Source organism: Ixodes scapularis, unplaced genomic scaffold, assembly GCF_016920785.2.
Source record: "Ixodes scapularis isolate PalLabHiFi unplaced genomic scaffold, ASM1692078v2 PGA_scaffold1__304_contigs__length_218370807, whole genome shotgun sequence".
Taxonomy (NCBI): domain Eukaryota; kingdom Metazoa; phylum Arthropoda; class Arachnida; order Ixodida; family Ixodidae; genus Ixodes; species Ixodes scapularis.
The window spans coordinates 70,530,642-70,556,313 of record NW_024609846.1 but is presented as its reverse complement, the minus strand read 5'-3'; the positions used below and the strand labels follow the sequence as shown (position 1 = coordinate 70,556,313).

General features: G+C 45.7%; 1 protein-coding gene across 1 annotated transcript; it reads left to right on the top strand.

The window, feature by feature from the left end:
* Positions 1–8,563: 8,563 nt before the first annotated feature.
* LOC121835751 lies at positions 8,564–10,881 on the top strand (the record flags this gene model as incomplete). Its single annotated transcript, XM_042290228.1, has 8 exons — positions 8,564–8,863; positions 9,163–9,336; positions 9,423–9,498; positions 9,601–9,711; positions 9,800–10,048; positions 10,106–10,277; positions 10,470–10,618; positions 10,700–10,881. Coding segments are annotated over 8 exons (1,413 nt in total), but the record flags the coding sequence as incomplete, so codon positions are not given.
* Positions 10,882–25,672: the final 14,791 nt, after the last annotated feature.

Sequence of the window (25,672 nt, the reverse complement as noted above, 5' to 3'; positions counted from 1 at the left end):
TTTAATGGAACTTCAGGGGACACATGGAAAAAAAAAAGAGAGGTCCTCTCCCCGCTCTCTTTCCCATTCTAAAAAAAGCACGTGCGTCTACATTCTCGCACAACACACGCGCAGCCAATCACCCCAACTTGCGAAGACAGCTCAGCGAATGACGATACCCAAACATATGTTTAGACCAAAAAATCAGTATGAGTTGTGATATTAAGCAACGCAAGGCGTGTCGTTTTGCATTGCCTAATGTCACACCTCAGACAGCGTTTCCTGGGGGGCTGCGTTCGACAAATATTTCGCTTCACCTAAAAAAGAAAGGGAAGCGACGGAAGTGATGATATTGCGTGCGATTGGTTAGAAGCTCCAACGACGAAAGAAGGAACTTTTGTCGTTTGGGCCTCTACTAACCAATCAGAAGCAATATCGTAACTTCCGTCACTTCCGTGTCTTTTTAAGTGAAACGAAACATTTGGCGAACATAGCCGGCTTGGTCTAAACATATATTTCGGCATCGTCAATCGCTGAGCTGCGTCCGTAAGTTGCGCTGATTAGTTTTCTGAGTGTTTTGCGGAAAACCAGACGCACGGAATTTTTTTTTTTTGAGTACTCATTCTGCTTATGTGCGGAACAATTCATCTCGGCTTCAAAAACAAAACTCTAGAGAGAATACTCTAGTCATGAATACTAAGTAAAAACATCCGGTAATATGGATGATAAAAACCGTACATCAGCATCTGTTAATGCAAGGGAGGCATGACTGATTCAATTCGCCCCCCCCCCCCCCCTTGGCTATTTTTTTATTGGACTTCAAAATTGTCCTCGTCCATTGGTCTCTGAATCTTGCAGGAGTTTTGAGTCAGCAAATATGGGAGAGCTTCTAGACCTATCACAACAAACCAGCAAATTGGCTGACGGTGAAAAACAGCTCCCAAGCAGCACGGATTTTGGCCAAGCAATGGCCAGTGTCCGGCGATCGTCTTTTGGCCAGCGACCAGACAGTGGCCATTCATTGGCCAATGCTTGGCCGATGGCTGATGGCCAGTGGCCATTTGCGAATGGCCAGATAAAGGCCAGTTACCGGTCAGTCTCTGGCCACTGTCTGGCCACTTGGCCAAAGACCATTGCCAGCCATTGGCCGATGACTGGCCAACTCTGTGCTGCTTGGGAGAGTGACGCACAATACTCCATTAACCTGCCATTGACACAATGTCTTGTCTGCTCCAAATACACTTTCCGCATGACAGCGGAATGCAATACACGACGGTCAACCGACTGTGACCAAAATGGTTGCCTCAAGAAAATTTGTCTTTCTTAAGCCCAGCCTGAAGGACGCTCCTATTTAACTAGACTACTTTTTCGGGGCCCTAAAGACCACCTGAACATGGTACCGCCCACACAGATTTCTAATGCGTTAGCATAAGAACCCTTGTTTTGACGAAAACCCCGCGGTGTATTTAGTTTGTCACTTTCTTCTTCCTTTTTTTTTTGGGGGGGGGGGGGGAGATAGGGCGAAGAAGGGGGAGAGGGTGACGCGTCCGACGCTCCCATTGGTCCGAAGCGTGACGTCAGCAGGCTTCACCCTCTCCCTCTCTCTCCGACGCTCAAAAACTGACAGACACCGCGGTTTTTTTTTGTCAAAAGAAGCCCTAGCTTTCGTTTTCGGTAAAGTCACACGTACCGCTGGCGCGGAGCAAGAGAGGACGATGCGCTGCGGCGTAATGGAATGCGGGCGTTCTCAATTTCCGATCTGCCATCGCCTGTTGTTCTTTTCTGTTTGTTTCCGTAATAACAGTGCGTGGGCTGTGGTGTTTGTGTATAGTTGCAGCGATCGATGCGGTTGAACCACGATTGATATGGATGGGGTTCCCTTCCCGAGTGGTATGGATGTTTTTTTGTTTGTGTTTTCCAAGAATGACAATAATGACCGTATCCAAAAGCACCGAGGCACTCTGACAGGCAGAGTACAGAAAATGGGTGAACAATATTACGGGAAGATCCATTGGTGGATTCTTAGGGATACTGTATGCTTGGCTCTTGGGAAACGCCACACACGTCGCTCTTCGGTAATCAGCTAACACTGACACCGTAACAAGGTCAAAAAGAGGGAGCAAAAAATAAACGAAGTAAATGAGAAAGCCAAAAGAGAAAGCCAATACAGAAAAGGGAAGGGGTCAGCTCTTGCTATTCCCAAAAGGACGATATCTGTGGCGTATTCAAAGGGTCCCGCTAACACTTTCCCGAAGAGTCCATGCACCAATGGACCTTGCTGTAATATTTTTAAATGCGCAAAACACCATGTGTCTTGTGTTTTTTTTTTTCTACTTTTTTTCTCGACTTTTGGGCGCTTTCTAACCAGAATTGTTTTGAGCCAATTCTGGTTAAATTCAATTCGGACCGGGAAATTGGTTTCATTTTCAGTAGATGAGTACATTCATCCCCATATATTATTAGGCTTTGACCGGCATTTCTTTATTTTCCCATGAAAAATTAGCTAAAATGGCTCGTATATTTTGAATTAATTAACGGCAGTCTGAACTTTTGTAATCTGGTCCTGATCGCTAGCACTACATTTAAGCGTCGAGTGAGCGTTCAGCGAAGCGTAACTAATATATGTAGTTAAAATGCCGCTGTAACGTTTTTTTCTCGGTATATCATGTAATCATTCACAGCACTCACCAAACGTATACTAAACACGATAACCCTGTCGTTTCTCACTGTAGCTCTTTACTTATGCCAGCAGAACAACAGCTCCCTGAAGTAGTGCTCTTGGAACAGCTCGAGCGGAAGAGACCGTTCGCTCGACATTGGAATCATGACTGAACTTTGGAAACAACAGTCGCAATATATCTATGATTATAAGTTATCACCAGTCTTAAGTATGCTACGTTTTAAGTCTACACAAAAAGATATTACGATTTTGCTACAATGCCCCCCCCCCCCCCCCCCCCCCCGATTGATTAAAACGATGGACAAGTTTTGTTTTTTATACCAATGCTAATGACGGGGAACGTTCATTTCAAAGTTCCCGTCATTCACCTGTCAGCATTGCATGCGAAATTCTGCGCTGCGATGATGCTCTTTTTTCCTACTTTAAAGAGAGTCGATGTTTTAGCGTACAAACATGCATTGGGTATAACATTTCGGATAAAAAATAAGTCGACTGATGCATTTCGATTATAGTCTCCATTTTGCTAGGCTGCGACGGTCTTTATAGTTGGTCTCGCCTGTAAAAAGTTCCCCATCAGGATGTACCTAAAACCATTTATGTACGATTTGTTAAAGAAATTAAAATATCTTCTATATTTTTTGTTTTCTGTAAAACACTAAAGCCAATGGCTATGTCCCCTGAAAGAAGAAACACTCAACCTCCTGTCGCTGCCTGTCACCGTGTTTATCATGCTTAAATCAAGAATCACTAACCGTTTTTTTTTTGTGTGTGTTTCTTTGTTAACTCTGATTTCTATATATTTGCATATGATATAGTTAGGGTAAGAACAGTCTCCATAAAAATTAGATCATGTTTCTTTCCGATTCTAGCCATAAGTTTTGTAAACAGCGCAACTGAATGCAGCTTGGAGAAACCCCCGAAAAGAGTGGCTAAGAAAGGTAAACAGAGCCGAACAGACCGTCAGAAAAAAATAGTATTTTTCAATTTGTTTTGAAATTTGCTCAATAACGTATATCCATCCCATTACACGTCATTTAAAGTATAAGATTCGAAGACGTTTGACTGCAGGGACTGCAGGGCGTGCCGACGTTTTCAAAAAGGGAATCTCCATGAGTACTGTCTTCGTAATGGTCTTTTCGTCGGTCTATCTCAATCGGGACCTCCGCATTGCTTTGCGGAGGTTATTTTACTTCAAAATCATTCACTATCCCATGAAGCGCCACCGGCATTGTCTGTGACAGCGAAAAAGACTGCTCCGAATTTTCCTCTCCAACGTTAGTTAAAAGAGAGGGTAGCGAGCGCGCTAAAATCCCTCCCAAATGACATTCAAAATCGCTGACACGCGTCATGGTTCCAAGGAACACCACTCCATAGAGAAGCCCTGTTCCTGGCGCTGCGGACCGCACGCTGGTAAATGGGAGAGGGTTGCCGAACTCTGCAGAGAGGCCGGCCTGCCGCTCTGCAGAGCCCACCCGGCCGCCTCCGCAGAGATTTGCTCGGCCGGGCTCAGCGGGGCGCGCCGCTTGTAGGGATACGCTACGTATACGAATGCTTTCATGTTCCTGCACGTAATTAGTCTTCAGTGTCCTCCTTTAATTTTAATACTCTCTTTGTTCAGTGTATTTCAGTGGTTAACACTGTTATTTGGACAAGTTTCAAGCGTAACTCTGCTGCAAAAAATCAGGGCAATCAGTAAAAAAAAGCAGCACTTCCCGATAAAAAAAAAATCGCTTTTCCGTTAGCAGTCCTAAATTCTTTTCAAACAGAACATTGATAACACCACATAATACTGTTCAGAACAGCCACACTTACAGACAAAACGGTAGCAATTGAAGCTCACCCACCTCGTGGTGGTCTATTATGCCACAACTTGATTTTGGCCGACGTTATTGTTCCATTCTGCATTAACACCAATCGAGACCGCAGAAATGACTTCCAACGTCGGCTGACTGTTACCGTTCGTAGCTTCCGCAAATACAATAAAACTAATTAGAAACTGTACACGATTAATCATCTCCGCCCAGCGTTTTTAGGTATCTCGTATGACTGCTTGTTTTTGACAGGTGCGAGTGATTATGGCACTTCAGGCATGGTCTTTCTGTAGATTGTTTCTCCTTCGAGTGGAGTTTTTCCACGCAGTACATTTGTACACTGTCACACAGTTTATCAACAAGTCTGAAACGACTTTTAAAACTCTTGTTCCTCACGAACGTCTATTTATGTATTTTCGCTTTACTGTCGATTTAACCATATGCACAAGCCTGAGCGCTTTCGAGCTTAATTTTCTTCTCACTCATTTGATGCCGTCCCAACTAGGCGATGGTCCCTCAAATTTTCCTGCTCTTTGACATTGAACTAGATGTTTACATGTTGGTAGTTTATTAAAACGTTCCATCAGCCGTAATGTTTGAGTAGTGGCGCCGTTCTTTTTCTCGCGGCCGCAGTGGGATCATCGCGTGAAGGCAGTGGGCGGGCGTTCACAAATATGAAGAAGCAGACGGCAAAGCGATTCTGAAGCGATAAGATTACTAGAACTGTTTTCCTGCGCTGGCTGACAAGCAACAGCCTCACAAAAACACAATCTCATAAAGTACAGGCATGAAGAAGAATCCAAACTGATACCAGCGTCTCTGTCGATGATGTACGATTAGGTAGGGGCACCGCTGTCCTAACTTGCGGGGAAGCCGGAAAGCGATAACTACAACTAGCATGGGGGCGGCACCACTTCCGGAATACACGCGGCTACGCAGTTCTCTTGGTGACATTGGTCTGTTTCTTACATAGTTAAAAACACCCTGAGACAAGAAAAAAATTGGGACAGCACAACGCTGAGATGGTGATGAGTTGCTTAATTTTTGTCCCTAGTTTCAAGGTTTTTTGTCGCTATGATCGCTCACCGACCTGCCTATGCAGTGACCCTTATTTTACATCTAGCGCCGGAAAACGAAGATCCTGCTAATTTATATATATATATATATATATATATATATATATATATATATATATATATATTATAAACAAAAAAAAATCTGAATTATCATAGCCGCAAAAAAATCACAGACATGCTGGCGCTACTTGTGAAACAAAACGTTCGCCTCATTTTAGCAACCTCAAACATAGAGAAAAACTAATTGATGGTAACTCGTTAAAGAAAGTAAATGTTCAATTAATAGAAATTTTACTGAACCAAAATGTAATTAAAGTGTTATAGAGCAAAAAGGAATTATAGGTGAGTGCTAGGAATGAATTACTTGTCACGCGAGTATTTTTGTATTTTTCTAGTATTTTTGAATGGGGGAGCATTGCTCTTTCCTTTGACTCCTCTTTTTACGTCAATTCATTGCGTTTACTTTTAGATCACATTCTAATACGTCTGAAAAAAATAAACAATTTTATTTCCTTGACGAACTAGATTCCATACCTTGTTCTCTTTTTCTCTTTTGCTAAGGAATTAAGTAACACCTCTGAAAAGTGTTTCCGGTGCATCGCCATACACCATCAACTCAGGAAATTTAAAGGGGCAGTCAAGCGGTTTTTGGAGAAGCTACTTTTTGGTGCGATGGCGTTAAGGAAGTGTCAGTGAATGAGTATCTTCAGTTTCAGAAGTCAGAACCGCCTATTAATCACGCAGGAATAAAATACGTGCGGACTCTTTTCTGTACTTGCGAGGGCCAATGAAATTATCGTATGTTTGAAAATTTTGGCGGTCTTTGTAAAGTTTCGCTAAAGAAACAATTTGCAGTTCATTTAAATATGTTGTGCATGATAATTTCACAAGACGTAAAATATTTCTAGTGTAGAATACGCGATACTGCAATTATCGTTTCACAAACAAGGGACTACGTTTTCTTTTTGCCTTCCTCCGCGTGGGGTGAATTTCCCGTTCCCTCGGGATGCGCGGAAGCGCGCATATCATGAACTCTTTCCCTCCGGGTTTTCGGGAAGTGCGTTTGTGTCCGCCCGTTCTCCCGAGGCGAAATTCAACGTCGCGACATCGTTTGACATCACGTACCAGAGGTTACGCTGCGATGCCAAACGTTTGTTTGGTTACGACTTGCCCCAACCGCAAATCGAAGAACGCCCGAAAAGGCCTGCGTTTCGTCGTCCTGCCGAAAGATGAAGCTCGGAGAAGCACGTGGTTACGTCGCGCCGGCCGCCAAGACGACACCCAGAACTTGCCTATGACGCCCCGTTTTTGTCACGACCCTCTTCGACCAAAGTGAGTTCTTCTGCGCGGAGGACACGGGTCGTTCACAGCTTCGATGGAACGCGATGCCGACGCTTCTGCTTCCAGTCGAGGACGTGATCGAGGCATCTCTGCTGAAGCGCCAGAAAGTCGTGGTAAGTTAGTTTTCTTTTTTTCGCGGCATAGCTTTTGTGGGGAGTTCCGAAAATCTTAGAAGCCACGTGTTCGGAACAAGTTGCAAGACGAATTGCGCGTGCACGCGAAGCTTATGAGCAGGAGCTGTCCACGTAAAGGGATTTATTTGGACAGTGACCGAACACGGACGTACCGATACCCACGAAAAGTGCAATCGATACGTAATGTATAATAATAGATAATCCCAGTGCCAGTAGTGTCGTCAAGATCAGTTATTTCCTGTTTTATGGAGGGTGAGTCTCAATATTTCGGACCCCGGAAGGTCGCAGCCTAATTTTGTTTTCACAAGCAACAGTAATGCCGTTACTGTGCACACTGTGATCCGTCGGCACCAGATGAAATAGAACAGGAGCGCGTGAGCGTCTTTTCACGGTGGTCTTTGGCGAAATAAGGGTGGGTGGAATATATACGGAGTGCAAGTGCGTCTACTGTTCGCGTATCTCATGCGTTCGTTTACAACCGACATGTGCCCACGTGCTCTTGTTTGCCATCTGAGATCAACCAGTGGCAGCGCGTACCTGGCTGCTTCGTAAACGTGTGTTTCTTGCGTATTCTCTAAATTGCGCGTTGATTGGCACGTTGTTTATGCGTATTTATGTTTTCCCGGAAGCTCGTACAAACTCTCTCCTACGCAAAAGGCGCATTTTGGTTCACTTGCACGCCGTATTATGCGCTGCTTTTGTTTCTATTCTTTTGGTCCCGATAGTACATGTTGCGCGTTGAAAAATAGAAGGAAATGGTTGGGTTACAAAGATGTGGGAAATGCAAGACTATTTTTAATTCAGAAAATTGCCCTCCCCCCCCCTTACTTTTACTGCGTGCCAAGCTTGTACCATTGCAAACTGTTACGAGTAATGAAAATCATGTATGCAGAACATATCCCAAGAACTAGGCAGATGATGCATAATACCACTGTGTCACCATGAGATTCAATAAATAAATACTCATCTTTCTTCAAACAACTATTCCGCAGGGCAACGACACTGGTGCCACCAGTCGGGTACTAGTACCTTCTAGTAGTCCTGAGCATCAGGACAATGGTGCTGTGGAGCCTGCCACAACAGGTCAAGGTGCTCGTAAGTACTTTCGGAAATCAGCGTGCATATATAGAGGTTACAAGTCTGTAATTTCTAATTGTAGCAGTGACAAACACCCTTGCTGTGGTAGCAGCTGCACCACCAGTAGCTGCACCACCAGCAGCTGTACCACCAGCGACAGCCATTGCCATGGAGGGGGCAGTTACACCACCAGTAGCTGCACTACCAGCAGCTGCACCACCAGCGACAGCCATTGCTGTGGAGGAGGCGGTTCCACTAAGTCCGCTAAGCCCTGGAGCCACCAGCATCTCATCGGGATCCGATCTGACATACTCCCCAACTCGTGACGAAGATTTTGAGAGGTAAGCTGTTCTTGTTTACATTCCGTTTCGTTTCTAAATATTTTCTTGATTCTGCTGCAGCGATCAATACACACCAGGCCCACCAGAGGGGGAGCGACAGTTCCTCGTGTTTGAAAGCTGCCTGAGGGAGCTGTTCAGCACCTGCCAGGAGTGTTCAAGGCCCTGCAACACCACAATCACCCCCCTGGGCACACTGATCAAGGTGAAAAGCATCTGCCCCCTGAATCACGAGCGGATATGGGACAGTCAGCCTCTCATGAACGGGAGGGCAGCTGGAAACATCCTGCTGTCCAGCCACCTGCTGTTCTCTGGATCAAATGTCACAAGCACCTTGAGGATGCTGCGCCACATGAACGTGGAGGTCTTCAGCGATCAGACCTTCTACACGTATCAGAAGAGCCTCCTGTTCCCTGCAATCGACGAAGTCAGCAATATTTCAAAGGGTCTTAGTTGCTTTCTGTTTTTTTTTTCTTAGTGGTGCTTAAATAGGTAGATCTGAAGGCAGAGAAGGGTGAAATCTTAGTTGAAGAATGACTAATGCACTTTAGTTTTTGTAAACAAATACTGCAACATAGCCAGGGTTGACTACTAAATATTTATTTACTTGTGTATTTAGGAGGTACTGAAATTACAAATAAGCAAGTTTTATTTTATTGTGCACACATAACCGTAACTTTGTAAGGTTCACCTGGTTTGAACAGCAACAATCATTTACATTAACAGGTCTACCTGCAAGAACAACAGGATCTGGTCAGACAGCTGGAGGACCAGGATGTTGACATCACCAGCGATGGCAGATTCGACTCTCTTGGGTTCTCTGCCAAGTTCCTGACCTACACTGCACATGTTCAGCAGATCAACAAGATCCTCCACTCCATCCAAGTCCAGCTAGGAGAGGTAAGAAACCTGATCTGAGCGAAAATATAAACACGGCTTTGCTGGTCGCATAACTCGATTAAAATATGCCACACCTCTGCTTGTAGTCGGAGCGAGCCATGGCAAGTGTCAACATGGAGAAGGAGGGCCTCATCAAGCTGCTGGAATTCTTCAAGGAGAAACGTACGTGCACTCAGTCAAGGCTCAGCAGCTACGCAGCAAATTCAGCAACCTGAGCTCACATTTAGTTTTATTATTGCAACTTTCTGGAAATATATGGTGCAGGTATCCATGTAAAATCCTTGGGCACTGACCGCCACCCTGCCATACGAAAACACATGGAGGTTCACGAACCTGGGACCGCCGACTACTTCGACATTTGGCACATCTCCAAAAGTAAGCAATTTTGACAAGTAGTGCATTTAACCTACATTTTCAGGGAAATATGCTGCAGGTTGATCTGAGTTATCTCGTCAAATCTTAGGTGTGAAGAAAAAGCTGAACGCAGCACGAAAACGAGCTGGATGTCAACCCCTAGAAGAGTGGACGCAGGCGACCACCAACCACATGTACTGGTCTGCCATGGCTGCGGGAGGCAACAGGGAGCTGCTCGTCGAGATCTGGCTGAGCATGCAGAACCACGTCATCGACAAGCACACTGGTCACGGGGGCAGCTACACGAGGTGTGTGCACAACGAAATTCTCGAAGCCACAAAAATGTGGATGGATCCCAGTAAGTTATTGCCTTCATAGCCTAGTTTGCTTTTCCTAAACCACATTCTTTCTTCAGACTCCCCGGCCTACAGTCACTACAAGCAGATCACTGGGAACAAGCGCCTCCTGAAGGACCTGGCCCAGATGTCCCCCCACGGCCAGACATTCGCCCTGGAATCCTTCCACAGCGTCCTCATTGACTTCGCTCCCAAGTCCCGGGCATTCACTCCAGAAGGCATGCGTGCAAGGTAATATTATGATTAAGCTGCATTAATGTTTAATCAGTTTGCATATAATCGTTTATCACCTGAACCTACTACGACCTGACTTAGTCCTTTTCCCCAACGACTAGATATTGGTCTCTCAAAGTACAAGAGAAACGGTCGAATGACAATTATTATTGCAAACATCATCCCTAATAAAACACCATTTCACTGCAGGACTCGAGTGGCAATCTTGCATTTCAATGAGAACGCTGATCGCTGCCAAGCTGAGACGCAAGAGGGCAAGCCACGCTGGGCGGTGAAAACATCCAAAGCACGCAAGGGCCACCACACAGCTTGTCCCGTCAAGACAGCACCCACCTACAGTAAGTGTGGCATTCATTTTATGGTCGTTGACTTGCTCGGTCATTTGATAAAGTGAAAAAAAAAAGAACCTTCAATTCCAGGCTACGTTCACAAGCTCGTAGAGGAGGTGATCGCAATCAATAGTCGATGGTGGTGTCTTGCTACTGCGGCGAAGGCCAGCACAAACATCTTTCCGGCGCCCATGACTGCGGCCTTTGCCAGGCCTTCAAAGGAGGAGTTAGTGGAAGCACGGAGGTCCCGCTTCGGCCGTACTCTGCAGTAAGGGCACTCTCTAAACTCATGTTTCATTTCCGCAGCCTGAACTAAGTATACCTGCCAGTTAAAATGAGCGTCCTAGTACATCAATGACTCTACTTTCACAGGACTCCCTGAACATCGCCATGCCCTCCATGCAGCCTGCCATCTCATCCTCAAAGCCAGTGCTAAGTGTGGCTGCAACGAAGCGATAACCGGTTTATAAATACGCAACCTTTTCTCTACAGAAATGCCCCGGACAGTACAAAGTCCACTCATTCGTCCCGCAGTCTCGTCATAAAAGCCAGCAGTAAGTGTGGCCGCTGCACGATGCTAGCAGTTCTGTAACTACGCAACCTTTTCTCTACAGAAATGCCCCAGGCAGGACAAAGTCCACTCATTCGTCCCGCAGTCTCGTCATAAAAGCCAGCAGTAAGTGTGGCCGCTGCACGATGCTAGCAGTTCTGTAACTACGCAACCTTTTCTCTACAGAAATGCCCCAGGCAGTACAAAGTCCACTCATTCGTCCCGCAGTCTCCTCATAAAAGCCAGCAGTAAGTGTGGCCGCTGCACGATGCTACCAGTTCTGTAACTACGCAACCTTTTCTCTACAGAAATGCCCCAGGCAGTACAAAGTCCACTCATTCGTCCCGCAGTCTCGTCATAAAAGCCAGCAGTAAGTGTGGCCGCTGCACGATGCTACCAGTTCTGTAACTACGCAACCTTTTCTCTACAGAAATGCCCCAGGCAGTACAAAGTCCACTCAATCGTCCCGCAGTCTCGTCATGAAAGCCAGCAGTAAGTGTGGCCGCTGCACGATGCTAGCAGTCCTGTAACCACGCCACTTTTTCTCTACAAAAATGCCCCGGGCAGTAAGTTTGGCTGCAGCAAAGGGTGAACCAGCTTATAAAGAAGCAAGTTTGTTTTACAACACTTGCACCAGGTGAGCACTACCAGGAAAGAATGGCCAATCCTGAAACCAGAGACCTGCAGTAAGGATATGTGTTGCTTTGCAATCATTTTTAAGTAGAATTCAGACCTATTCCAACAGTTGTGTTTGGATTTCAGGACCACGAGAGATGCAAGCTTTGACGACTGATATCACCTGCCAGTGTGGATGTTAGAGGACAAGGAACACCAGCGAGCAAAGAAAAATATATCAGGAGGCCTCCATTTTTCAATATTTGTTAGCAAGGAGTGAGGCGCAACATTTATTTGAGAAAGTCTGGTCAGTATATTTTCTTCGGTGCAGCTACATTAGGGAAGTCAAGATAATCAGGACCCTATACTTACCAGTGGGCTACCATCTCACGCACTGTTCATAATGTGACCTCGACCGGAGTGTGACATTGACAACCAAGTAGAAGGACAGGGTCTGTCATTGCATGCCAGGAATTTTCAACATTGTCAAAGGAAAAATAGTAGGTTTACTGAAAGTGTAATGTATATTCAGTTGAAGCATACTAATGAACGTGTTCATGGCACGTTTCTTTTTTATAATTGAAGCATCTAATACCCTGGCGTTGATTTTCCATTTCATGTGCTGGCAAGCTGACAGGTTGAAGAGGAGTTACCACGATTACAGCACTGCTCGCCTGCGACTTTTTTAATAAATGGGGTTTTCAGCCAGGAGGTAGACTGGCAATGCTGAGTAAAGTTGTGCATAACTCGGATCACTCAGAGTTATTTTTAATGATATCCAAGCAGTACTGCCAATCTACACCACGGTTTTCCCCCATCTGAATCATTCTCTTGTTTCACCTTTGTGCGATATCTCTCCTGTGTAGACCGGGAGGTGCACTGCACTCCAGATAGTTATAAATAAATGTTTGGAATAACTTTTTTGTTTCACATGACTCATCAAGAGAAGGTGGAAGCAGATAGAATGTAACCTAAAAATTACCTGTAGGATCCGGTGCATCGGGCATAAAAAATGGATAGAGGGCATTTTCTGCCAATAAAGGAATGGTGAAATCATATTAAAAAAAATTGCTTCATGATTGTGCCCTGCAAATAAGCAAGTAGGTCTCGATGTACACGGTTGTCCACTGTTGGGGTGCACACGGCACTGCGTGGCTGATGCTCGGTGGAGCGCCGCAGTTGGCTGCCTTGTGAATTGGGGCCGATTAGAGATAGCCATTGTCCAAGCCTTTGCTGCGTCGTCTGCTACATAAGCAACCGACGCGGCAATTACTTCGCTATGTGGCAAAGTAATTTTTTCTCGTGCGGGACACTTGCTGTGTGCCGGCTGGTTTACCTTTCTCAGAGGAACAAGTTGTGCAGAGCACTTGCAGATCAAAGTTTCTGAGTATCATGTGACACCAGGGATGTAAGAACAGTGCTTGCTTCGCCTCAGAACATGGCCGCTGTGCCGACACTGTAGCAGATGACGCGGGGGAGGCTTGGCCCCTGGCTCTCCCTGAGCCTGCGCACTAATTGGCCCTAACTCGCAAGGCGCTCACCTGCGGCGCTTCGCGGTGCGCTGGCCACGCAGAGTGGACGACCCTGTACACCACTCGTGTTTGTATACCTCCCCAAAGAGAAACTCGCATGACAAAGACATGGTTAATGTGTCCAAAAAAGCAATCGCATTTTATTACCTTCACAACATACATGACGGATTCACATATCTTTAGTGCCTTTCAAAGATCACATGGCACTATTGACACTTTGTCAATCAACGAAGGAATCAATACTTCAACATTTCTAACATCGCCGACAATCTGTGCTATTCCATGAAGCAGAGCTGTAAAAATGCTAACGCTACAACAGTAATCACAACAAGAAAACTCGTAATATGCAGCAAAGCTAACCAAGGGTGCAGTAATGACCCAGGGCTCACCTCAACCATCAGAATCTCCCTTTTCCCAGACACTGGCAACGCCACACAAAGGCAGGCATGGGTGGGTACTAACCCACGGATTCCTCTTTGTCTGGCCCCTATCCTCTGGCCTGTCCGGCATGGGTGACCCTGGCCGGCATAGCCCAAGAGGGTCATTGGGGCACACAAACCCCTCCACCACAGTAAGGTGGGAATCCGCTTGAGGAGGGGAGGGGGGGGGGGGGGGTGCAGGCAAGTGAAAAAATATCTGCAATGTGGCTATAACTTTTCGTACATTGTTTTTACTGACTTCTGTCTTCGTTTATTTTATTGTTATGCTGTTGTGGTCCTGCTATGAAAGTTTGATAATAATTCTTCCTTGGTTTTCCTTTTGTGGCGAATAGATCACAGCCCTTCCCTTGGAAGTTTGCGCCAAAGAGGAAAAACGAGCAGGGTTCTGGTTTATGTGGTCGGAAGGTGTGGACGCTCAACTCATAGACACTCCGTTGAGCGAGACACTGGTTCCCTGCTCGCTTTTCCTCTTTGGTGCAAACTTCCAAGGGAGGGGCCATGATCTATTTGCAGCAAAGTGAAAACAAATGAATTATGGTCAAACTTTCATAGCAGAACCACAACGGCATAACAATAAAATAAACGAAGACAGAAGTCAGTAAAAACAATGTACGAAACGTTATAGCCACATTGCAGATACGTTTTGACTTACCCTCATATGTTTGAGCCCCCAGAGTGGCTTTCAGTGACTGTGCCGAAAGCCAGAATACGAAGTGTCGGGAAACCGGCCCCTGATGGCCTTCACCACACAGGATGGCAGTGGTCGCCTGTTGTGCTGGCCAAGGCGCCGCCACAGCCACAGGACGCACTGCCGGTAGGCGGCGTAGCGGTTGCGCCTGAAAGAATAACCACAATAATTTTCTGTAAGACGCAATATCACAACCTTTTAAAATTGCAGATTCTGGGCTCTACCAGCAGAAACAAAAAAAAAGTGCTGCAACGGGCCCTCATGCCTGGGCAGCAACCGATCTAAAATAACCCGAAGAGCAGAGCAAGTTCTAGATTGTGTCCATTATTCTTTCCACAAATTCAATTGACAGGTGTGAACATTATATTAGATTGATAATTGAATCGCAGTAGTGTATACTCCATGTACAAGAAAGTAGCAGCGGTTATGGGGCACAAGTGCAACCATTTTGCGTTGTAGTTCTGCATCGTGTAGTAATGGGCCATAAATCATCACAAAGAACTGTTAGAAAAAGTCAATTCCAACAGACCAGATGACCAAAGCCTAACATGCACAACAATATGCATGTCACAAACCCTAAAATATGCGGCAGCACTGTTCATGCTGACTCGATCGAACTACTGCATCTCTTTGTGGCAAAGAGATGCAGTAGTGCACGCCAAAGAGACGGGGCATTGCTTTTATCATAATTGCTTGCACGCTATCAATAACGTTTGGATAATTCAGAGAGGGACTTCAATGAAGCTGAGGGAAATTAGCTTTTTTGTTGTTTTTTATCTAGTGTTCGAAGTCTCGACGCACCATTTCGTCTGGAAGCTGCACCTGCCGGAGTGGAATCAAGGGGCAATGATCAAGGGGCACATTCCGCCGTGATCAGCTTTTTTTAACGACTCAATTGCAAGCCCGTCGCTGCTACCGAGGAGAAAATGGCCATATCAACACTTCAAAGGCATCCCACGGGGGTCTCGAGTGGCGCAGCAGTCAGAGGCGAAACTTGAGCGCACTACTCCAATGGGTGTGAACGCTGCGTTCAGTAGTGTACCCTGAACGTAGCGTTTATGTATGTTGTGCCAACGTTTGTTGCAAAAGTTACGCCCGTTAGGTCCGTAATGTGAACGTAATATTAGTTATAGGACGAATCACCGGAGATTTGGATTCGGACAGATTCATCAGATTCGTCGCTGGTTGCAGACGGCAGTGTGAAAATAGTCGTAAACTTCGCGAATGTGGACAGTTGTGCTTTTCTTAGGTACTGTTACTGCATATAACCAGATTTCGTCTTGCTTATTTCAACATATGGTATGTACTAAACTGTCGTTCTAAACCCTGGCAGGCGCCAAGGTCCAGCTGAGCTGATCGGTGTGGTTGACGTGGGCCTAACCAATGCACGGTTTCGCTTCCTGTGCGGTTTCGCGGTGATCGGTAAAATGTAGCAAAATGAGGTGTATTATACATAATGTGACGCAACGTACAAGAAATATATATTCAGGCAAGGAAATGATTTGTCTCCTTCTCTAGAGCTGCGTATGTCTGCACCTATAAGGCGCGAAAACTAGATGAATGTTGCTCGTCACAACTTCGACCGCGTACCGGCACCGGTGGCGAAGAAAAACGTTGCACTGTCGTTTCTCCGTTCTCGTCAGCAAGTTTTTTTATACGTGAACTTTCTTTGACGAAAAAAAAACACAACACAGGGGTGTCCAACACAACTTCATTGTTTGCAACCAAACACTAACTAAATCGGATAGCATTAACCAGGAGTTTCACATTGTTTCCCGTGTTTCGATAGCAATAGGCGGTATTCACTGAGCCTGCAGGTTCAATTTTGCCAGGGAGCGCCACCGTCGATTCGCCATCTTCGAGGTCGCGGTTTGACTGGCTTGGCTACGCGGTCGTACAATTTTATATCGTTGAAGGAGCTTTCGTTGAACAAGAAAGAAAGAGGTTCATCTCGGGGGCGGGCCGTTTTAGTTTTCTTGTTGCCGCCGAGTACCGCGTGTGTAAAGGCTGAACCGCATGTAAGCGAGCAATGAGACGAGACGAGCGACAGCCACGACTGAAGCGACGACGACCCGCTTCGCTGTCGCACGGTCACTTGCGCGACGAGACAAGCCGCGTGAAAACGACGGGAGCAAGCGACCAAGGCGATCAGCGACGTTTTCTAGAAATCTAAAAACCGAGCGACAACCGACCGTGAGAAATCTCCGTCACTCGTCGCCGCTCGCTAAATCGCTTACATGCGGTTCACGCCTCACTGTCGCTCGTCGCGTAGCTCTGTTTTGGGATTTTTAGAAAACTTAGTGCTCATCGCCTTGGTCGTTTGCTCCCGTCGCTTTCATGCGGTTTGCCTCGCGGCAACGAAGCGGGTCACCGTCGCTTGTCTCGCCGCTCGCCAAATCGCTTACATGCGGTTTTTAAATCGCTAGGGCTAATGAAAAATGAGCCGCATCTTTCATAAGCTGCGCACTCTGTGAGCCGCACGGTATGTCTTTGCACAGGAACGAACACCGAAGGCAGGACGTATGTACGACACAGAGGCGATGGAGCAACGCGGTTACACGGCCGCAGTGCAGCAAATCCGCTAGAGAAAAACAATAAAGAAACTAGCAAAACAAAACAGAGTAATCACACCGTGCTACAAAATCACCAAAGTAGAAAAATCAGTTCTTGCAAGAGCTACCGCCGTGGGCACGGCGCGCGACACGGAGCGCTTCATGGAGCCGAGGGGGCAACGCGGCCGCGGTGAACGAGTCCGATAGCGACAAAAACGAACTAAAACACACAAAAAATACTGCTACGGCGCTTCAAAAGCACCAAAGTATAAGAATAACCCCTAGTTTCGGTTAAAAAGGCTCTTTAAAGTTGTAAAATGCTGCTAAACCACGCTCAAAAGGTCCGGCCATACGACACCCGCGATAGAAAGAGACCTCGAAGATGGCGACCGTGGTGGGCGATGCCAGCGAACCTAGCGAGTGACGTCAAGTGAATGTCACCTATACCTCAGTGGAAACTCGTTGGAGATAATCCAATCGAACATACTCACTTGTGTGGTTGTGTGCCACTATGACAGTAATTATGGGCACGAAATGGGTCTGTACCGAAGAGCACGTACGGCATCAATCTCTTACAGCGATGAAAAAAATGCGCTTGCATTTCTATGTGTGTGCACCAAGCATGCCTATTGGGTCGTATTTTGGAACTGAAACCAATTTTCCCGTTATGTCTGGCTACCGTTCTCGACAAACATCCAAAATAATTTAAACAAAGCGGAACATTTTATTTATTACTGTGATATTATATTACAATATATTTAGTGCACTTTGTAGAATTCAGTGAGTATAATATCACGAAAAGTTGAAACACTCATCAACGTGATTTGACAACCATGGCAACGCTCCGAATGTTTCCAAACTTTTCCGAATCGCTTGGGATTCGGCTACTTTTCCGAATCTTTCCGAACCTTCAGATTCGAATAAAGATCCGTCCCATCACTAGTGATAAGCTAAACTGGAGCTAACCAGATCTCACGAACTTGTTCTGAAGCAAGAGATACTGATGCAGCAATCGAGGTTTTGAACATTTTACTTTCTGATGACCCACAACTTCACAATGAAACACGGCACGAAACGCAAGTAAAACATGCGATGCAACCACTAATGTGACTTCACATTTGAAAAGTAACGTGCGTAACGCTCACTGAAACAGATAGTAAAGTAGCTGTCTAACGTTTTACTGCTGGCGCCGGTTTGCAAGTTAGCCGAACAGCAAATTACGGCGTTGAACTCACTCGTGCGCTGTTGTGCCCATTCCGTCCTGGCGGTAGTGGCGCATCATGAGGTAGGCGACCTTGAGCACCCCCGGATTCAAGCACACCGTCTCGAAATCCGGGTTGCTTGTTAGGCAGCCAGGTTGCCTCGACGCGGCGGCGGAGTACTCGCGGCAGCAGACGCACTCGTCAGCTGTCGGCATCTGCGCGCAACATCCGCACTGGCACCTTTGAGAAAGAAGATAAGAAGAGAACAAGCGTAAATGACAGATACAGCGGTAAAATAAACAGCGTATCACCCACCAGTCGGTGTTGCCGATCCGCCCCGTCTCGTCAAAGGCGCCGTCTTCGTCCTCGGACATGGCCGCCTGCTCGTCCTCAAAGCCCGAACACGACTCCGATGCGCTGCTGTCGTATACATCACACGTCGGAGTAGCGTCGTAGGAAATCATCCCCAGGTCGGCTGTCCGCCGAAGAATGTCAAGCTCCAACGGCGTCAGGTCCTCGAGCGTACAGAACTCCGCCATGATCGAAGCTCGAATGACAAAGAAGTTCGGCCGGTGCGGCTACCCCGGGATCGCTGCGCGACGGAACGTCGTTCAACGCCATTGGCCCGAGATCGTTTTGATATGCGTGCGATGACCAATGAGAGTGGTTTCGTTTTCGGGTGGATCCGAGGTTTGGCGGTCTTCATTTACATTTTTATTAAAGAAATAATCACCGTATGACTATATTTTTTGGTTTTTAGGAATACTTAGGGTGTCTTAATTCAGTTGTCATCATCAAAACACGAACTCAAAAACCGCTTGACTGCCCCTTTAAGGCTAGTAGATCACACCCTCAAAATCTGCCGATTTCGGTTTCGAATTCTTACAAAGGTCGAAGAATTCATCTTAAAATACTACATTTTCATATATTTTCAATTTAAAATACATTAAGGGGCGCTCATTACTGAGAAAAAGGAAAATACAATATCAGCAATAAAATAAAATGTTCCTATGAAATGTGGCACCCATTGGCTAATAGGACGAATGCAATGTTTATTTAATTTCACGTCAGCCTTTCCAAGCGTGCCGCAGGTGGCGTTGGGTGCAGATGCCCAAGATCTTGATCCGGCGTCACCAAATGTTTGGATTCTGCAAAAGAAAACAATGGACTTTTATTGGAGACGCTTGTAACAGTATTGCGTCCAGAAACCTAGTGTGAGGAGATCGGTTATCCAGAGACACTATCAATTAAATATATCAACCCTAAATATTGCCGCGCGCGCAGCTGGCCAAGCAGGCATCGCACTCGTGGCCTGACGGTTATCACGCCTACCTCCCACGCGAAAAGCCAGGGTTCGATTACTGGGAGCGACGTCTATTTTGTTTATTCCTGCAATTTAGTGTTCTGGAAAATTCGCGAATCCTGTTGCTTGTTCGAGGTCCGAATTTTCTACGCGTCGAAATTTCTACGCCGATTATTCCAGAAGCCCACGCGGGTAGACAAGGGGTTTCGCGCGGTGAGCCAAAGTCAGTTTGGCCTAAGCGTTCGTTCCTGCTCGCTGCTGTTGTTATCTTTCTTTTTACTTTTATTTTTGGGCATAAGTTCGCTCCATTAAGCTCTAGTTTCTTCAGTTATTATCGCCTCATCACTTGCCATTCGTGACAATATGTCTATTCGCTTTTATTAAGTTTATTTAAAAATCGCTTCATTATACCAAATATAAGTCATAATGTCCATATACACGAATGACAAAAGGTGCCATGTAGTAACCTCCAGAACGGTTTACTTTACTTGGTGTTCTAAGTAAAATGCTCGTGGCTGACCGTTTTATTTATAACTCACATTTCTAGTAGAAGCCACCGTAGCCTAGATGTCTGAGTTCATGACCGTAGCCGAGGCCATAGCGGGACAGTCCATAGCCGTAGCCGAGGCGGTGGCCATATCCGAGACCATAGCCGTAGCCAAGACCATAACCGTCGCCGAATTCACAAATAACTGCGAAGGCGCAGGTGGCCAGGGCCAGGACGAGAACGCAACGGAACTGCACAAAACAGACGGCAGGAACAGTAGTTATGTTTTTGTTTTTATAGCCAGCACAATTATAATTGGTGGGGTACCTAGCATAGTGCTTATAAACACTAAAATGTTTGGAAGACGTTATATTATCCGAACTAATATATTTTTCATGACAAACTTCCTGGGGATAATTTTTTTTAAATTTGTTTATATATAATTGAATTAGTTAAAACTTACTTCGCGCCGTCTGATTTTGTTCATAATTACTCACGATATCAAACTTAGCTGAAGAAATCACAAGCGGCTGCATATATTCTGTGGCTCAAACAGAGTTCCTCTCTTCTAGTGGGTAAACATAATGTAAGCGTCATTTCTACTATATGAATTATTGTACTCTTCCCAAGTATAAACAATATTTTCACGTATAATCAATAAATATATGCGACTATAGAGTCAGCTACGATTTCTGCAAAGCTTGAGGATTCGAACTGATATCTAAGAAATATGAGATTCGGGAAACTTGTATTAGAAGATCACAGTTGGCTGAAACAGGTGGTCGAACCAAATTTCGCCTTATTATAAAAAACAAATATGCCAAAACAGATGCCCTGCAACTTGGTGTAAAAGTGTTGCTGTCAAAATTGCCGCGCTTCGGACCGCTGAGCTACTAAAGGGCATCAATAGGTTAACAGGTGTAAGTAGGACATTATGACCTATGTTATATTTTAAATGGGCAGCTTTCCTTGCGGTATTGTATTATAAAACAAAATCTCACCATGACTGAAGGCATTACTCTTGCTTGGAAAGCTCAGACTGATGAATTGTGCTCGGTTTCTCCTTTTTATATTCACCATTTTTCATGGCCACGTTTTTGCAAGCACCAATAAGCTAAGTTCAATAACACATTTGCAAACATTAATGCTTGGCATTTCTAAATAAATAAAATAAAAATGATTGCAGTTTACAGCTTGCTTCATAAAATCATCACGTTCTATTGATGTGTTTTGACTGCGATTTTGCTTGGGATTACCAAGACCTATGTGCATTCACAGATTACACATATCTCTGCCTCTGGTCTTACTTTTTTTTTATTTTGTGTGAAAAAGTACGTTACATCTTAAGGAGGCTCCTTCGGCGTTTCGTTATTCTTTAATCCAAATGCGATGCCGGTCACGATTTGAGGCTTAAACGTAATCATTTTCGACAGACGTCTGTCTGGTTAGGGAGAAATTCACAGAGTTTTTTGTGGACTCTAACCAAAGTTGTATTTAAAAACATAAACCCGACGTTTCGGGACCCGCTCCGTCCCTTGGTCACGGGTGACTGTAGGTGGGGGCGCGGAGGGGAAGGTTGCCCAGGTTGTTGGCCTTGCTGAGGCTTAACCCAGAGAGCGCGGGGGAGGGGGCGCGGTGTGGAAGGTTGCCCGGGCGTTTGGCCTTGCTAAGGCTTACCCCAGAGGGCGCGAAGTCCAGACACGTACGCGCTCGGGAGAGTGCCCTTGGACCGCTTCACGTTCTTACTCGTTGTTTGGATAAACCAGGACTGTAGATGAAGGCGTTTCCTCCAATGACCCTTGGTGGCCACAATCTGGGTCTCGTCGAGGGAGAAAGAATGCCCCGTTTTTGGCTCGTGCTCTGCCCTGGCAACCTTTCACATCGCGCCCCCTGCCCCGCGCCCTCTGGGTTAAGCCTCAGCAAGGCCAACCACCTGGGCAACCTTCCCCACCGCGCCCCCACCTACAGTCACCCGTGACCAAGGGACCGAGCGGGTCCCGAAACTTCGGGTTTATGTGTTGTTAAAAAAAAACTTTGGTTAGAGTCAGTAAAAAACTATGTCACGATTTGAGGCGTGTACGTTTCTGAAGAATTGCAATTTGCTCGATTTTACGTGTTTCCTCGTACATAAAAATATATTTCATAATCGTTTAAAATAACGTAAGAATGCAGATAGATGTGTAGAATATCTTTGAATAGCAAATATTTCACGATGTTTTAAGTAATATTTTTCAAATTCACAAACGCTTTGTTCGGATAGATTGATGCAGACATTTGACTGAACAAGTCAAACATAAATAGTTACAATTGCAATATTTAGAGCGTACTTTAAATAACAATTGATGTCCCCCAACATTCTCAATAATATATTCGTATATTTCTTTTGACTACCAGCCCCCTCAAACTATTACGAATGCATGAAAGGATAAAACATACAGGACGGCGATGGAGAAATAACTTTTATTATAAAATAAGTTACGTTTTGTCTCTGTTGTGTATGATTTATTTTTAATGTATTTGTATTTATTTATCAATATGATCGTTTTTAATTATCGCATTAATCTATTATTTCTTACTTTCCGTAAAATTGGTAATCATAGCTTCGCCATTTTCTGAACTTCACCTGGTGAGGGGCTGTCCTATCCTCATTGGAACCATTCATGAGTTGGCAGTGTGAAAAAGTATTTGTTCCCGACACAAAAATTTGCTTTTTGCAGAAGTTTCTTTCCAAACACTGAAGGCCCTCAAATATAATCTTATAGACCGACACGCGTGCTTGATGTCACGGAGCTGCGGCGGCGCTGCGATTGCGCCGGAGCCGGGTGGTTTGGGCAGAAGGGCGCACGTTTCGCATGGGCGTCATGGCATTTCAACATGCCGCGAAGCTGTGTTGCCGTTAATTAAACCCAAAGGTAGAAAAAAAGTAGCTGAGTGAGTTTCCAGAAGTTCCTGTATAGACTCTGAAAGGAACAGAAGGTAAATATTATCCGTGGATCGAAAAGAATGGTCGCCTAGCGCAACCACCGTTTGTGCGGTAAGCACTTTCTTGAAGGCAAGTCCGGCTTCCATTTCAATCTCCGTCCCGAGGCTAGCTTATGTGCTAAAAAACCGTCGTGTGATCGAGACCAACAGGATAAAAAAAAAGTAATCGTAGGCCTCGAAGTAATCGTAGGCCTCGAGAGACTTGTACGCTTGCACCGTGTCGGCCGTAAACGAGCTTGGCAAAAAAAAAATGAATAAACGACGACGTAAGACGTCAATTTCGGTGGCAGTAACTTCATGTCGGAAGTCCAGCAGGTCTTGATAGCGGCCTACAGATCCTCAAAGGCAACGCTGTCCTCGCACAGTTTGTTTCGATACCGCTGCCGTTCAGGGTCGGATAGCGAGCTCAAAGAGTCGGGCATGGCATACGACATACGTTGTCAGGAAATAAACGCACAAATAAAGCAGGAAGCGTCCCTACAACGTCAAACACGAGCGCACACCATACAACGCAAAGGCGAAAACACGAAGAATCGGGACGCTTTTGCCCACATAGCTTCCTCGCATGCGCGGCCTTCTGGCCGTGTTGGTAAACGGAGCCGCTCCAATTGTCGGTCTATACAATGCTTGGGTTTCCGAACATAAAGAAATTATGTTGTTTTTCTTATCTCCTTATGCGTGTATGACTGTTGCCTATAAAAGTAATAGACATAATATCCTGCCCTCGAAATTAGACATATTTATACGCCATACTCAGGTATGGACGCGACACATAATAATTACCTATCTCAAGTATGTTAGCTATATGTAGAAGTCTACTGAGGAAGCCTTATGGGGAGGGAGCACGCATCACACACCGACTATGAACTGTACTTTTTTTAAGCTTTGCAGAGTGTTTTTCTTAGAGAATCCGTGAATGGAACACTAATATGATCAGTACAACTGGGTTATACGCTCCGACGACACAAAAAAGGCATAAAAAGTCGGATAATACAAAAAAATCTAATACACTTTTAGTTCGTCACAATGAGTATATGACCCCGACAATAGCAATTAAAACGGTAAAAAATATTGGGATTGCGTGGAAAGCGTGCTGGTGCAATAAAGTTACCAGACGTGCATTGGGCAAAACATAGAAATAAAACAGCGCAAACGAACACAAGGACAAGTAGAAGAAGGGACACAGACACAGCGCTGTGTGTCTGTGTCCCACCTCCAGACATCATTGGGCAAAAAAAATGGTAGTGCGACAACGCGAACGCTAGGATTATCATTTGCGTTATGGAAACGCAAGGTTCACGCGTGCTCCACGAGTGCTAACTTCCGCGAGCCACTGCGCTTCCCACGGGCTCTAAATCTTACTGCTATTATACAATGTAGATGTTTTCGATGACATTCATGATACTTCTAATTGGGACATTACTTTTATTGTTACCACCAAAAAGCTCATCCACAAATTTGAGTTAATTCTTTAACTTATCGTGACAATTAAACCCATATATTATGTACCGCTACGCACACAACTTACTTATACAGACGCCAATAACAATAGAGGTAAAGGTTTCCTTTAATAAATCTGTGAAACGTAGAATAACAACCTGTATATACAAAATATATCGTAATCATTAGATAGATAGATTTTTTTTAGATAATTTGCTATTTATTGGCTTAACATCTCTTCTGGCAAACAGTTCGACATTACCCACCGCGGCAGTACATTGAAATTAGTCGAAGCTTTGAGCCCAACATAAAGATCGCCAAAATGTTTTATAGCGCAGCTCTTAGGGGCCCGTTCCCGGCTTGCGCGGCGTCGCCGTCGGCTTAGCCAAGGTGACCCCAAGGTCACGTGACCCCCAAGGTCATCCCAAGGTCACGTAACCCCCAAGGTCACCGCACGGTCACGTGACCCCAAGGTCATCCCAAAGTAACGTTACCCCCAAAGTCGCCCCAAGGTCACGTGACCCAGAGGTCACGTGACCCCTCCCCCAGGGTCACGTGAGACCCAAGATCACGTGACACCCAAAGTCACGTGACTCCCCCGAGGTCACGTGACCCCCCCTCGAGGTCACGCGACACCCCCCCCCCCGAGGTCACGGGACCACTCCAAGGTCACGTGAACCCCTCCCCCGAGGTCACGTGACCCCGATGACGTCATCGTCACTGATGACCTCATCAGTGACGTCACTGATGACGTCATCGTCATCATCGCTGATGACGTCATCAGTGACGTCACTGATGACGTCACCGGCAACCGCATCGTCATCATCACTGATGACGTCATCAGTGACGTCACTGATGACGTCATCGGCATCGTCACGTGACCCCCAAGGTCACGTGACCCCCAGTACCCTTTCCTCCTCCTCAAGAGCTGCGCTCAAATTCGGCATTACAGGGAGTTGTAAACGGCTTTCACTTTTTTTCTTTCGTCCTTAAAAATTAATTTTACTACAAATTGGTGACACCGACGTGCGGATAAGCACTGAGCTCCGGCTCTTCAGAAGAATATTCTTTGCGGCCAGGGGCATGCGAAGCCTTAACTTCTACGCCTTCGGCATCTGTATCCGCTGCCACACCACGTGTGCCATTGCCTTTTCTGCATACAACTCGATTGTGGCACCAAGATCAGGTTGCTCGTTCAGTTGACTCAGAAAAATCGGCCATCCCCAGATATATAGCTATATCTATGTGCTAGCAGTCCCTGGCGTCACTCCT